This window comes from Bombus terrestris, chromosome 14 (genome assembly GCF_910591885.1).
Source record: "Bombus terrestris chromosome 14, iyBomTerr1.2, whole genome shotgun sequence".
Lineage (NCBI taxonomy): Eukaryota > Metazoa > Arthropoda > Insecta > Hymenoptera > Apidae > Bombus > Bombus terrestris.
The window spans coordinates 7,993,004-8,007,377 of record NC_063282.1 but is presented as its reverse complement, the minus strand read 5'-3'; the positions used below and the strand labels follow the sequence as shown (position 1 = coordinate 8,007,377).

Here is a 14,374-nt window from a genome sequence, read left to right as displayed (position 1 = left end):
TGAAATAAATTTGTTTGCGATATTGTCGTGGATTTGTTCGTAATTGCATGTGGTCAATGACGTATGTATTGTTTGTTTTAAATTTACATTTCACAACTAAAAAATAATGGAAACAGTTCATTGATAAATATTTTGTAAGATGTATGTTTCAGATTTACGAGATATGTTTCTCGATATAATAGCGTACAAAAAATGCATGGGATACATGTTTATCATGTTAAACATTAAGACAAGTTATACAAATATAATTAATATATCAAATTTATTATATAAAAAAAACTATCAAATTATAATTAAAAAATATTTAAAAATATTCAGCATTAAAGCGCATTTTTTATTAATACTTTTATTTAAATAAAAATTAATTTTTCTAAACAGTATGAATAATATAGGCTGGTGTATTATTATTAGAATTATAAATTCTTTTAATTTATATTAAATCTTAATAGTACATATAATATTATTATGTATTGTGTAATAAAATATTTCTTAGAAAGCCCGCTACTTGAAACGAACCGGATTTCCTGTTTATGCGCTGTGTTCGCTTCAGAATTATAATTTACAGTAGGATGTCGGCCATTTCTACTTCGTATACAGCGTGGTGTGGTCGTTATTCTTACGCAGTCGAGTAAGGTATGTTATTTACTTAGAAGTCATTTAAAATTTAATTTATTTCAGTAACAATAACAATTTCTAATATTATCAATATTTAATGTATTTTAAACTATATTAGGTTTAGTTTAAATATCTCTTCGAATTGATTGTTTCTTAACGTTCTTAACACACGTGGTTCGAATAAATCTTATTTTCGTTATCTTATATAGAAGCATAATTTTACAATATTACAATAAATTTATTCATTTAAATATTACATATATTTATGAAATAAAAGAAAATATTTTTTATTAAATATATATTAGGTAACGACTATACAAAATGGTTAACGGACGGATACCCTCAGTTTTTTCAAAAACTTATGTTACTCCAAGGAGACCTTATGAGAAGGCTCGTTTAGATCAAGAGTTGCGAATTATTGGTGAATATGGTCTTCGTAACAAGCGTGAAGTATGGAGAGTTAAATACACACTAGCAAATATTCGAAAAGCTGCTCGTGAGCTTCTTACTTTGGAAGAAAAGGATCCTAAACGTTTGTTCGAAGGTATTACATAAATTCTTACTAATATCTTTCATTCAATAAACTTTTTACTAGATTTATATGATGAATTACTTTCTGACACCTCTTGTCTGATCATTTTGATGTTATTTCTTTGTTTCTACTGATGAAATCATGCATTTAATGTTTTCTTTGTATACTTTAATTTTTATTTATTAAAGTATGTAATTATCAGGAAATGCTCTTTTGCGTCGCTTGGTAAGAATTGGAGTGTTAGATGAAAGCCGTATGAAACTTGATTATGTTCTTGGCTTGAAAATTGAGGATTTCTTAGAAAGACGACTTCAAACTCAAGTATTCAAATTGGGACTTGCTAAATCTATTCATCATGCCCGTGTGCTTATTCGTCAACGTCATATTAGGTAAATTTCATTAAATAGAATACTTCATATGCCTTAAAAAATGGGCAAGAAATATCTGATTATACACAGATTCTTTCTAATCTTTAAGGCAATAGTAAATTCCAGATTAATCACCAAATAAGGAGTAAATACTTGTTTGGTTTCATAGCTGGAGACAATTTTTAGTTTCTTCTAATAATGAAATGTGAGAGTAATAGTCTTTTGGCTACTGCAGGTATTCAAACATTCCTGATTGTCCAATGAAAACAGTAGAAAAAATGTGATTTTAAATATTGGCTGGGTAGCTATGATACTCAAGAATATGCGGCACTGTGTATTAATATTTTCTTTCAGGCAGGCCACTTGAGTGTTAGGAAACTAGCACTTAACGTCTGTCGCGTACTTACGGATACGTATTCGCGTTAAAAATATATAATTGGTATATTCTTTATATGTTAAATAGAGTCATAAATTAATATCTTAAAGCGTTAAAGATACAAATTATTGGAAAGTAGAAATACGAAACATAACATGTATTCCTATTCCAGAGTGCGCAAACAAGTGGTGAACATTCCATCTTTCATTGTGAGATTGGATTCACAAAAGCACATTGACTTCTCTCTAAAATCTCCATTTGGTGGTGGTAGACCTGGTCGTGTCAAGAGGAAGAACTTGCGTAAGGGAAGCGGAGGAGCTGCTCCAGAGGAAGAAGAAGATTAAATCATTTGTTTTGTAATACTTTAAATAAAAGTATACCTTAAATGTTCAATAATTTCTTGAGTTCTGATTTTTAAATTCCTACTTCTTTGAATAATATAAGCTTAATGTTTAAAAGAACAATATTATCGGCTGAAAATTGTAAGATATTAATAGGAAAATGCAGAATTAGTGGGGAAATTATTAAATTCCTACATAATATGGATGAAGAAATAAATAACTTTATGTATTAATATCGTCTAATATATCGTTTCAACAATGAAAATCAGCTAAATATTCATATTTTGTTAATAATTTACAATTAGTATATTTCTATAATTTTATTAATGAACTGAACCATGTACATGTGTAATTTTTATCCTATGACTACAGAAATAAATAATCTTATATCAAGTTTAATTGAAGGAAAAGTATTTCATTTATTTTAATTTAAATTTATTTTTAAATATATTGAAATAAAACAATCCTGCCAAAAATGTTAGTTTTCAATGTATGTCGCGAGAAAAAATAAGTTGAACCTGAAATAAGACAAGTCCTTGATCAAGAATTTTTATTACAATAGGTTGGAAGATAGCGCCGCATAGGAACAGTGCTGGCAATATGACCCGTTGAAATTTGAAGCCAGTTGAAACGTACGGACTCGCGACAGTACCACCTTAAACCAATGATCGCGTAATATCGAAGAATTTTTCGAAGTTTGTCGGTCCTGGCTCGAAGTTCGTCAGTCTACTATGTTCAGAGTATACTTGTTGCACGCGGTGGAGTTGGATCGGCGGTTGGTCGAGGAGGGAAGAAAGGGGACAGAGACAAGAGTAGAAGTAGAAGATTCTTCTTACGTTAACGTGGGACTTCGCGAGCTTTCCGCAAGCTGGTGAGCGCGTCTCGATCAATTAGCATATGCCACTTCCTAGCGGGAATTTTGTTTCATTGATTGAATAAAGGTAATTAGATGACAGTGTGCTATTATAGTGTAATCCGGCGACCGTTCATCTGATATCGTATACTGACAAAAAACAGTCGGGTCTCGAGCCAAAACTTGACACTTCTTTTTTTTGTATTAAAGCGGGAGACCGCCTTTCTAACCTAAATTCTAAATTCTGTCATGGACAGAATGCGGGGTAGGGTAAGGAGGGCGATAACCATGAATCTCCTTCTCTTTTTGACAGCTAAAAATACGGTTTTTTGAAGGAGCGACCGCAACATCGAACACCTTGACTATTTCGGATACGATACGTCGCGCATGCATCCTGGCTCGTTTACATAGTTTTGTTTCATAAAATGCGCGCTTTTTCATCTTTTACTTTATTATGTGTTTTTCTACTCTATAAACTGCGATTAGTTCTATTTGTATTAGTTGATTAACATTTCCATATCGAGTGGGAGCTATCGAGTTGTTGTGCATTCGTAATTTTTTTACTTAACATTTAAATGAAAGTGTGTAATTTACGATGGATTAATACACGACTTATAAATGAAAATTGTGTGCTTTGAATTTGTCATTCATTACATACTGCCGTCGATAGAATCAGTTGACAAGATAGCTAAATTATGTGTTTTGTGCGCGATTAAAATCTTTTTTTTTTTTTATTTACAATTTTAATTTATGTGATAAAAATTATAATTATGTATTTGTAATTTTCATGTGTAGTAAAAAAGTAGATGTATAACGATAATTAAGTAAAATACTCGTTTTTTATTTGATATATTGTAATAATTATTAAAATTTCATTGAGGAGATGATATTAAAGCCTAATTTTAGTCTTTGTTATATCTATTGTTATGAAAATATATTCATTCTTTAGAATGAAATTAATCACTACTTAAGCTTAGATCAATTGCTATTATTGTAGAGCATATTCATTTTGTTAATCTTATCTACAGTATTGATATCTGTAATATACAGAATAATGTGCTGATCAAAATTTAATCTGTATTTTTATAAATAGAAATAATAATATATTTGTAGTATACACTTTTAGAAGTTATAATGCAAGGAACATTGAAAAAGCACTAAATTATCATTGTAACATTTGCAAATTACATTTCAGTGTAAAAAATATATAATTTATATCTATGATTTCATAAGACAATGATGAATTTGTTTTATTAAATATTAATACTATAAAAAATTGTAAATTATATTTATCATTTGCATAAGAAAAATTAAATATTAAATATTTATTTTTATTGTTATTCACAATGTTGTTATTTATTTTTCATAATAAAATCTATTAACTTAACTAATCAACTAGTTACATTTTATAATATATTCTGAATTTATAAATGTAATGTATGATTTTCTTCTTTAAACAAATATATGATATATAATCAGTAACATTGTTAGCTGTAATTGGATTCATTATCACTGTGATTGTTGCATAGATAGCTACTTCCTATTTGATGTAATATCTTATTGCCTATACTCTGATGTAATGATTTTTTGAATAGACCATAATGCTGTATAATAGTTTGAATATAAACATTATTTGGTAATAAAGGTTGGTAAATATAAGGTTACACATATGCACATATACATATAAATTAACTATATTTAAATCAAAATCTTTTATTTCATTTTACAGAATATACAACATGTCACATCATTTTGTCACAGTTTGTGTAGTTTGTGTTTTATGTGCTGCACACACTCCATGTTCAGCACATACTGAATTCTCAACAGCGGGACAAACAACTCATAATTTTGTTAACTCTGAGAAGCAGCTAGGACCTAATGAACAATTACAACCATCTTGGTTATTAATAAAATCCAAAGATACACAGCAGAGGAATGTGAGAAAATTAAATTTAAATAATCTAGGTGCTTATAACAATGGTGCTGTTGAATTTTCGAATGTGTTAGATAACAATAGCAGAAGCAAAACTATATTATTGGTACCAATTGCCACAAATGAAATCTATACTAAAAACAAAAACACAGAAATTGTAAAAGTTAACGAAAATGTTGAAATCCCAATAATAGGGGAAGATCCAAAAAGCTTAGAAGATATAGAAATATTAGAAAGGCTAGGCCAAATTGAAATTATGCACAATGATGAATTAAATGCAGCACAATTTAACGGAGATCAAAATCCTCTTAACAGAATTAGGACAAAAAGAAATGTAGATATTATAGATGAAAAATATTTCATTAAAAAGATTTTTGAAACTTATGGAGATGGTACAAGCATAACAATGGAAGGCTTTGAAAAATTATTAAAAAAGTTAGGACTGTTGAGATTATTAACAGATATATCAAGCTTAGAAAATCATAATACTGTTACTGGTCAAAATGAAAATTCACTGGGTAAGTTTTTTAATTTATTGATTAAATCATTATTAGAAACATATCTCTTTAATGAATTGAAGAACTTGAATTAATTTAATAATAATTTAAAAAAAATTTATATTTAAGAATTTATTTGAAGATCAGTCTATATTATACATATATGGTATACTACTTTTAATTACCAATTACCAACCTATCAATCATAATAAGAAATAAAGCTACATCTGCTCTTATGTATATATAAGCTGATAATATTTTATCTTTATTCAATATGAGAATCATCTTGATCATAATAATTTAGCTTAACTTAAGAGTTCAAACTCCTTTTCAATTGACCTTGATTCATTAATTCATAGAGTTATTTATTGATTTCATTGAACACTTATTTACAATTATATTAAAATGTATTCATGATATCTTATGAAATAAATGTATTTAATGCATAAAATAAAGCTAGAAAAACATAATTAAAAAGAATCTGTAACATTCATTCTGCAGTTATGAATGAATAAACAAAATTTGATAAAACTTCTATTGTCTGTACAAGATATCAGTGGTTAAATAATCATATCATGTGTAATGTTATCCTCTATGTAGATAACTGACATTTTTCTATTATCAGTCACATCCTATTATAAAAATGTTGTTATTATGAAGATACATATTATAATATTTGTATTATATTTTGTATTATATTATATTGTATTATAATATTTTTCCAATTTGTCCTTTTTAAACACATTTATTATATGAATTATTTGTGTTTTTAGATTAAATAAATATTATGCAAAACTTTGCAGTATAAGTCTTTTTTCAGTACTATGAATAAATATATAATTTTTTCTTTGTGTAGACAAGTCAAAGAATTTACAAAATAATGGCCTACCAGAACATGAAAATGGAGCTAAAAAGGAACGGGTGAGATAAATTGTAACAATTAAGATTACAATCTATCATACAGAAATCAAATAAATTAATTTTTTTCTTAAGTAATTAAATATTTCTCATAAATGACAATCTCGCTATTTCAGTGCTTAAGTAGTAAAGAATTATTAAGTACTGTTGCAAGAGATATGCCATACAATTTGATCACTAATAATAATTCAACATTACCAAGTTGGCTTTTTGAACGCGTGTGTCCAGCTCTTGTTTACCAACTAGCAGGTGAATCAAGCTCAGAGAGAAATGGATGTATTCGTGTACCAGAGAATTATAAACCAATAATTAATAAATATCATGGAGAAGACGTTGCTCGAAATATGATGCAAGGTATATAATCAATATAATATCAATTAGAATTTGATATTTTTAATTATTATAGAATTCTAAATACATGACTCTCCTATTTAGTGTGGGCCTATTCAACAATCAGTATTCTAGTAATCAGTCTCTGTGGTTTACTTGGTGTAGCTGTTATACCTTTCATGGGTAAAATTTATTATCATCAATTATTGCAATTTTTAGTTGCACTTGCTGTAGGAACATTGTGTGGTGATGCTCTTATTCATCTTTTGCCACATGTAAGATGTTATATAATATAAGTATAATTTTTTAACATAAAGAAAATAAATTATATTACTACATAAGAAAGAATTATTCTTCTCTTAGGCGATGATGTCACATCATAATCACGAACATATTCATAATGACCATGTTGAATTAGATTCTAAAGAGGAAGACAACATGAATATGTGGAAAGGGCTAGTTGCAATGATGGGTCTTGCACTATTCTTTTTTACGGAGAAAGCTTTAACTATGTTAGCAGAATGGAGGAAACTTCGACAACGTCGCAATAAAGTAAATATTAGGTCTAAAAAGATATTAGGATAAATAAAAATATATAAATTTTTCTAATGTGTTTATAAAATACATAAACTTTTAAATAAAAACTGTTTGTAATTTTAGCTTCCATCACGTGTTCGAGTAATGAGAGAAACTGATGGACCAAACAGCAATGTTGTTGGAGAGAAACTTTGCAAACACAAATATTCGTCGTATCCATATTGTTATGGTGAAATTAGCACGGATCAAGGTATAATGCCACGATTTAGTCAAGGTTTTAATGAAATATTTAATGCTTTTATTCTATGTTTTAAAGAATGTTATTTATGGTAAAGAGGATATTTATTATTCAGATAATCATCATAACCGTCAACATAATAACCATGAGAGACCTCCTGTGATTGAGGAGGAAAAACCATTGACGTCTAACTGCAATTCAGTTTCAAAAATTATGACGAATGATGTAGAGAAGAAACCAACCGAAGATTGGAGATTAGACGATTCAATTGTAAATACTAAGAAAAACACGGATGGTGCAGATATACCTTTAAATGAATCAGAAAGTTATACTGTTATTATACGCGAACATGAAATGAAACATCATGGTCATACTCATTCACATGGTACTATTAAATATATTATCTTATCTCTGATATAATATTTGTTAAACGATATAATTGAAAAATTTGTTTAGGTCATGTTCATTCTGCACCTGAATCTATGTCTAGTGTTGCTTGGATGGTAGTAATGGGTGATGGTTTGCATAACTTCACAGATGGTATGGCTATAGGCGCTGCTTTTTCAGCAAATATAGCGGGTGGCTTCTCCACAGCAATAGCTGTATTTTGTCACGAATTACCTCATGAAATAGGTACATTATAAAAACATAACTTATAGTAAATAAATAACTTATTAAATCTTATAAAATATTCAAAATTTTTATCCTTTATTCCTTTATAACAGGAGATTTTGCAGTTTTGTTAAAAGCTGGTATGAGTGCTAAACAGGCTGTTTTTTATAATGTGTTATCTTCCATACTTTGTTTGTTTGGTATGATATTTGGAGTATTATTAGGGAGCACTCCTGCTATAAGTAGTTGGATATTTGCAGCTGCTGCAGGAATGTTTATATATATAGCATTAGTAGATATGGTGAGTATAATTTTAATTCATTTAATTAATCGTAATTATAATTAAGCGTCAAATGTTTTATATAGATTCCAGAATTATCTTCAAGTCACTCTGTGGAGCGTAGTTCTCAATGGCAATGTATTTTACAAGCGTTAGGGCTATCGTGTGGCCTTGGAATAATGTTAATTATAGCGCTCTATGAACACGATCTTAAAAATATATTCAGTGATTAAATCTACAAAGACTGACAAGTTTTTTGAACAATGGTAAGCTTGCAGTACTTCCTAGAATTATATTTACAGTCAACAATTAAGTCAATAAAGCTTTGACTGCCCATTCTTACCGAAACAATATTTACTGTTACTATAATATAAACAATTTACTTTTTCTCCTTCTCACATTTAACATAAGATTTCTTATTGATAGCAACATAGTTTGTTATTAAAAACTTAAGAAGGTACTATAATGGAATAAATGTTTTACGATATTAAGAGTATTCAGTGCACAAGAACAAATGAGCTAAACAACTTTAAGAAAGTTAGGTAATTCAAATGCAACGACAATATTTGAAGTATGCTTATTAAAAATTATATTTGAGATATTGCGTTCTTTGAAAACAATAAAAACAGTGAGGATTCAAGCTAAAAGTTGAAAATTTTGCAATTTATTTGATAAATTATTATAAAGATAGGTAATTGTAATCACTTTTTACCAGATAATTTTTTATATTTTATTACTAAAACCACATAAATTTGTGAAAATGCCATGCAGTTCTTTATTTTAGGTCTATTAATTGTAAATGATGATTGGCTTACATCGTAAAAAAATGAGAGATGTAATGTTCTAGTTAATATAAGAAAAATTATGTACAAAAATTGAATAGCTATTACTTCATTGACATTTATTTTAGTTAAAATATTTTTAGTTTAATGTACCCGATTCTCTATAAACAATATGAACATTTTCATTCTGTAGTTAGGTGAGATACATGTCAGTATGAATATGTATTGACTGTTGTAACGATTATAATTAAAATCTATGTTATCTTCTTAGTTATCAGACACCTAGCATTTACATGATATGTATGTGTTTTACAATTATCATTGTATCAGAACCCAAGTTTAATTGTGATATATTTAATAATTACATTCTTTATTTTGATATAATAATTTAGATAAATACAACTTTATATAAATACTTTGTAATTGAATCAATGTTATACGTAATTCTATCATGAATGTATTATTATAAAAGTTAACAAAGTGCTCTATATGCTTTATGATAATTTTAAGCTGAAATAGATATATATTAGTTGAATTATAAGATCAGAAAGAAAAAGCGGTGTTATCAAGTCATTTATTATTAAATTATGGAAAATTAGACACCTTGATCATAAATGCATTTTAAACTAGTATGAAAATGTTTATTTTTTGAATCTTTGGTGCTTATTTCTTTCAAATTGTTTTGTTGTAATTATTTTGCATTTGCATAAAGTTCTAAATATTATACAATACTATCAAGAAAGTGCATATATATAAGTTTGTGTTTCAGTAACTAACTACCAAATAAGATGATTACTGATAATGTCACAGAGTACATGTTCTAGTTATATGTAACTATAGATACACTTGTGCACAAAGTAAATTCATCAAGTATGGACACAGATAAACTGAGGCGGTAAATCACTATTCATAATTGAGTATATTAAAAATTTTAAATACTCATACTGCCACAATAATTATCAATTGTTGAATTGGTAATTACAATTATATGTACATATCTGCATGTCTTAAGATAATACACAATTAAAATTTCTGAGCTAAATATTTTTAGCTGTACTTACATAAGAAAATACAACCATTATTTGCGATTGTAAAAAAAACTGAAATATCTTCAATTTTCTAAAACTGCGTTTTAAACAAAATTTGTTTGCAATTATTTCTATACAGTGCATTTATTGTTGTAATGAAGCGGAACATTCATTTTCAAAACATATATTGTGCACTTTTTTATTACTTAAAAAATTTACTATTTAAACAACCAAATTATGGTAAAACCTCATCTACTTATTGTAAGTTACATCTATTTTGTTTGTATGTTAATGATTAATACCATGATCAATAACTATGTATTTTTTTACAGAAAATGTAAAAATTGAAAAAAAGCGTTATATTCTTGTAAGCAAAATACTTTCTTACATTATATCTTATATTAATACTAGTGTATTTAACTAAATGATTTGCGCTTTTTGTAAAAATTTAAATGGAAAGCATAAACGTTAGTTTTTGGAAAAATGTTCATATATTACTCTATCCTATGGAAGATTTTAATTTCTTTTACATATAAGTGGAAATAGTAAATTTGTTGCTTTATATTAGAAAAGGAATATTTCATTGTTTTGAGCTCATTGTTTTTTTAAGCAAATTTGTTCTTATTTGCTGTAATACATTTTGATAACTACTTTATTAATAGTTATTCTAAGATGTTATACTTAATCCTTTATTTGTAGTGAACATTATATTCTCCTCAGTTAACTTTAGTATTAAACGAAACACAACATCAAAAAATAAATAATATTGAAATAATAATTTATTGGAAAAATATCATAATAGAGGAAATAAAATAATCATTTAAGAAGGTGCATTTGTATTTTATTTTAAAGTTGTACAATGAAAAGGTGACAGTGGCTGTCACAATATTTACAAATGAAAGTGATTGTTAGTAACTGCACATGTACACAGATACATGAACATATAAATTATATTAATACATATGAGTAGTTTAGAATAATAATAGTGTAACTTCCATTATTGATTTTTCAAGAAAAACAAGCTTTTATGAAATGTTCTTGGATCAATCAAATACAAGTAACGAAATGTTATCAATATTTTAATACGGTAAATGTAGTACATATGGAGAAACTTCATTATTATACTAATACTTAAAAATCGTCTTGAACATGTCTGTGGTATAGTTTTGTTTTTAATAAAATTGGAGATACGCTACGATTATTCTGAATGACACACATATACTTTGTTGTCACACAATAATCATGTTTGACTTCATATCACTTTTAATTTTAGGCACTTAATATACAGGTAAGAATATAATTAAGTTGAATAAAATTCACAAATAAAATTTGCATAATTATGTAACAACAAACATTAATATTTTATGATTTGGAGTCATAGAAAAAAACCTTGTCACACAGAAACAAGATCATCTCTATCACTCATCTGTGCTGATAAACTAAAAGCTGTATCTGTACTAGCTTCACTATTTAAACTTTCATTAAATACTGGTTTCATATGTGCAGCATCACTCATCTCTCTCATTAATCCTGCCATATCATCGTCTGGATCAATTTCTTGAATTTCTCCTACTACATCAATTTCTACAGATTGATTATCTGTTGCTGATATTTCCTGTGTTTCAGGTTTTGATTCTTTAAACTGAATATTGTGTAATAGTAAATAAAATTAATATTTTTATTCACATTTATCAATGATCTGTTTAAATATCTGTTTAAATATTTACCTTCATAGTTTCCAATTTACATTCAGATGGTAAGTTCATGTGAAACACACAATTTGTATCGAAAATTACAGGTACTGGTTCATGACACTCTATATCTGCTCGAATTGCTCCACATGCTTTGAATAAAACTTGATGTTGATCCTATTGATATAATAAAATTTGTTAAATATTTTATACATTTTTTATGTCATGATTATGTAATTAAATAAAATTATTTTACTTTAAGGATATGTTTGCGACAATGTTTTGCAGCAGGAAGAGTTCTCTCTCCACATTTTACTCCACCTTCTGTAAAGATACATTTTGATATACTTGGTATTTTTTGTGTGGGTCCTTCAGTTGCCTATAAAGAATACATAATTATAATTTTTATTATCATCGTATATTGTATTAACATTATATATTATACAAAATAATAAAATTGCATTTAACCTGTGCTCTACGTTCTAAAGATTTTCTATATAATATAGCTTCAGCTCCACTTCGTCTATGATAACGATTTAAGGCTTTTAGTTTTTCATAAATTTTCTTTTCTTTTGCAGTTTCTTTTGGTTGATCATGTATACTACATAACGTTTCCTTTTCCTTTTTAAGGGCATGTAAATACTTTCGTCTTTTCTCTCTTAATATGTACTGCAGTCTTCTATACTGATCTATGTAAAGTGATTGCAGTCTAATTAGTTTTTCTCGTGCAATGTAGATCACCTCCTCAGCAGTAAAAATTCCAGCATGCCTTAAAAAATTAATACTAATGATTCCATAGAAATTACTGTTTAATTTTTGCAAAAAGCAACTACGAAAGGAAAGTAAGTAAAGATAAAGACAATTGATATAATCTCATTTTTAAGATTTGCTCAAGCCAAAGCAAGCTAGCTGTTATTCTACAGAACAGAATAAAATAATAAATTAGTATAAGTAATTATATATAAGTATATTCTTACTTTAAAGGATCTTCTTGTGCACTATATAAACTTTCATTATCACTATCATCAAGATAACTTCCTCTTAAAGTATCAGTTACTGCTGTAGGTTCAATATCGCTATCAGAGGAACTTGCATAATCCAAAATATCACTTCCACTTGCATTTACTCTGTATGCATCAACTTCAGCTAAAAAACGATTTTAATATGATATTCCCATTTAATTTAAAATTAGCTTTAATTTTTCCTTTATTAACAGACTACAGATCAAAGCTTACTAAAAGGGTCTAATGCTTTGATTTTTCCTTCTTCATCTTCGGTATCTTCAGTACTTGAATCTGTTTTCTTAACATAGTGACTTAAATTAAGTAAGAGCATTTCAGGTGTCTGTGGTAAAGAATGTCTTGCTGTAGATTTTATACGTGCTATTTGGGCTTTTCTAGCATGCTCAGTACAATATCTGTATATATATATTAGATAGATTTTTCATATGTAATTTAAAATATATAATAAACAAAATATTCAATAAATTTACATTTGATACATACAAAATATCTCTTCTATCCAATTTTGGTGCAGGGTTTTGACATTTTCTGCCATTACTATTATATACAAAGCCACATTGCTTGAAAGGTGCATTTGGATCCTCAAGAATATGCTTGGCGCAGTAAGTATATCCATCAAGACAAGGTTGTGAGCATTCATAAGATGAATATAAGCATGTTTGCATTTGTTTGGGCTTTTTTGTGGCTACAATAGTCACAGGCATTGTTGTTTTTGGGATACGGAACATAACTTACCTATAAAATAAATAAAAATTATAAAATTTTATTATAAGCTCCTCATAACGCATAAGAAAAAATCGCAAGATAACTGCATTTTATGAATTATTTCTGAAAATAAGATTCAAAATAGTGTGATTTTCTCATATTCTAATTTCAAATTTGGCGCGAGAATTTACAGCGGAAAACAAAACAATTTTATTAATTTCATTCGTTGAAAATAATTTCGATAACGAACGATATTTTAAATATAAAAAATTATAGTATACATAACTTATTACAAATGTTCGAATTTACATCCATTTTATAAAATAAAATTGTAATATAAAACGTATTTGTAACAAGTGGTAGTCGTCACCATTTTATACGTGAGATGTTGAATGAAGTCTCATTAATGTATGTACGGATTTCGAAAGAATGAGACGGACATGTGATTGGTTTTTGTGAAAATTCGAATAAAACGAAACTGAGCGGGACTTAAAAAAGCCGCGAAGCATTATTCTATTAGAAACTTACTGTGATCTCTTACATCAATTCTTCCGTGAAGGAAAGACAGTGCCAATTGAATCACGCTTGTCACCGTCAGCGTATTTCTGGATATATCAAGAGAATCAAAAAAAGATTAAGATATCGTGAAATGTAAATTATTGGCGATTGTGCAGCTAGTCTGAAGTTATATACAAATAAATGATAAATAACTCGAA

At 27.7% G+C, this 14,374-nt stretch overlaps 3 protein-coding genes across 9 annotated transcripts; 2 read left to right on the top strand and 1 right to left on the bottom strand.

Moving 5' to 3' along the window:
- The first annotated feature begins 493 nt into the window (after nucleotides 1-493).
- On the top strand, nucleotides 494-2,287 carry LOC100643743 (40S ribosomal protein S9). 2 transcript variants are annotated; one of them, XR_002308343.2, is made up of 5 exons: nucleotides 494-633; nucleotides 921-1,159; nucleotides 1,350-1,536; nucleotides 1,751-1,954; nucleotides 2,064-2,287. XR_002308343.2 is itself a non-coding variant. In XM_012316495.3 (4 exons), exons 2-4 carry the CDS (start codon nucleotides 937-939, stop codon nucleotides 2,233-2,235), a joined length of 582 nt encoding a protein of 193 aa, XP_012171885.1. In that variant the 5' UTR covers nucleotides 494-633; nucleotides 921-936; the 3' UTR covers nucleotides 2,236-2,287. The 2 variants fall into 2 exon arrangements, 1 of the variants encoding a protein (XP_012171885.1); XM_012316495.3 differs by lacking the exon at nucleotides 1,751-1,954.
- Nucleotides 2,288-2,963: 676 nt separating this feature from the next.
- LOC100643176 (zinc transporter foi) lies at nucleotides 2,964-8,783 on the top strand. Of its 4 annotated transcripts, none has more exons than XM_048411972.1 (12): nucleotides 2,964-3,173; nucleotides 4,615-4,730; nucleotides 4,815-5,536; nucleotides 6,372-6,436; nucleotides 6,550-6,787; nucleotides 6,869-7,038; nucleotides 7,127-7,315; nucleotides 7,424-7,574; nucleotides 7,654-7,923; nucleotides 7,995-8,171; nucleotides 8,264-8,451; nucleotides 8,517-8,783. In XM_048411972.1, exons 3-12 carry the CDS (start codon nucleotides 4,825-4,827, stop codon nucleotides 8,661-8,663), a joined length of 2,307 nt encoding a protein of 768 aa, XP_048267929.1. In that variant the 5' UTR covers nucleotides 2,964-3,173; nucleotides 4,615-4,730; nucleotides 4,815-4,824; the 3' UTR covers nucleotides 8,664-8,783. The 4 variants fall into 4 exon arrangements, with proteins under 4 accessions (XP_048267929.1, XP_048267928.1, XP_048267927.1 ...); XM_048411971.1 differs by having other exon boundaries at nucleotides 2,964-3,666; XM_048411970.1 differs by lacking the exon at nucleotides 4,615-4,730.
- Nucleotides 8,784-11,059: 2,276 nt separating this feature from the next.
- On the bottom strand, nucleotides 11,060-14,334 carry LOC100643299 (KAT8 regulatory NSL complex subunit 2). 3 transcript variants are annotated; one of them, XM_048411974.1, is made up of 8 exons: nucleotides 14,200-14,334; nucleotides 13,437-13,688; nucleotides 13,167-13,348; nucleotides 12,909-13,077; nucleotides 12,400-12,715; nucleotides 12,188-12,310; nucleotides 11,968-12,108; nucleotides 11,060-11,882 (listed from the first exon to the last, which is right to left on the bottom strand). In XM_048411974.1, exons 2-8 carry the CDS (start codon nucleotides 13,679-13,681, stop codon nucleotides 11,634-11,636), a joined length of 1,425 nt encoding a protein of 474 aa, XP_048267931.1. In that variant the 5' UTR covers nucleotides 13,682-13,688; nucleotides 14,200-14,334; the 3' UTR covers nucleotides 11,060-11,633. The 3 variants fall into 3 exon arrangements, with proteins under 3 accessions (XP_048267931.1, XP_048267930.1, XP_003400833.1); XM_048411973.1 differs by having other exon boundaries at nucleotides 14,187-14,319; XM_003400785.4 differs by having other exon boundaries at nucleotides 12,400-12,700; nucleotides 14,187-14,319.
- Between the last annotated feature and the right edge of the window lie 40 nt (nucleotides 14,335-14,374).

Excerpts from the sequence above, each read along its gene's own strand:
- LOC100643176 (XM_048411970.1), top strand. The coding sequence starts at position 4,825 with ATGTCACATCATTTTGTCACAGTTTGTGTAGTTTGTGTTTTATGTGCT. Across the intron at positions 7,316-7,423 it reads TTCGACAACGTCGCAATAAA|CTTCCATCACGTGTTCGAGT; the intron begins GTAAATATTAGG and ends TTGTAATTTTAG. Across the intron at positions 8,172-8,263 it reads CGAATTACCTCATGAAATAG|GAGATTTTGCAGTTTTGTTA; the intron begins GTACATTATAAA and ends CCTTTATAACAG.
- LOC100643743 (XM_012316495.3), top strand. The coding sequence starts at position 937 with ATGGTTAACGGACGGATACCCTCAGTTTTTTCAAAAACTTATGTTACT. Across the intron at positions 1,160-1,349 it reads TCCTAAACGTTTGTTCGAAG|GAAATGCTCTTTTGCGTCGC; the intron begins GTATTACATAAA and ends TGTAATTATCAG. Across the intron at positions 1,537-2,063 it reads ATTCGTCAACGTCATATTAG|AGTGCGCAAACAAGTGGTGA; the intron begins GTAAATTTCATT and ends TTCCTATTCCAG.
- LOC100643299 (XM_048411974.1), bottom strand. The coding sequence starts at position 13,681 with ATGTTCCGTATCCCAAAAACAACAATGCCTGTGACTATTGTAGCCACA. Across the intron at positions 12,716-12,908 it reads GCACAAGAAGATCCTTTAAA|TATTAATTTTTTAAGGCATG; the intron begins GTAAGAATATAC and ends TGGAATCATTAG. Across the intron at positions 11,883-11,967 it reads GTAAATTGGAAACTATGAAG|TTTAAAGAATCAAAACCTGA; the intron begins GTAAATATTTAA and ends CACAATATTCAG.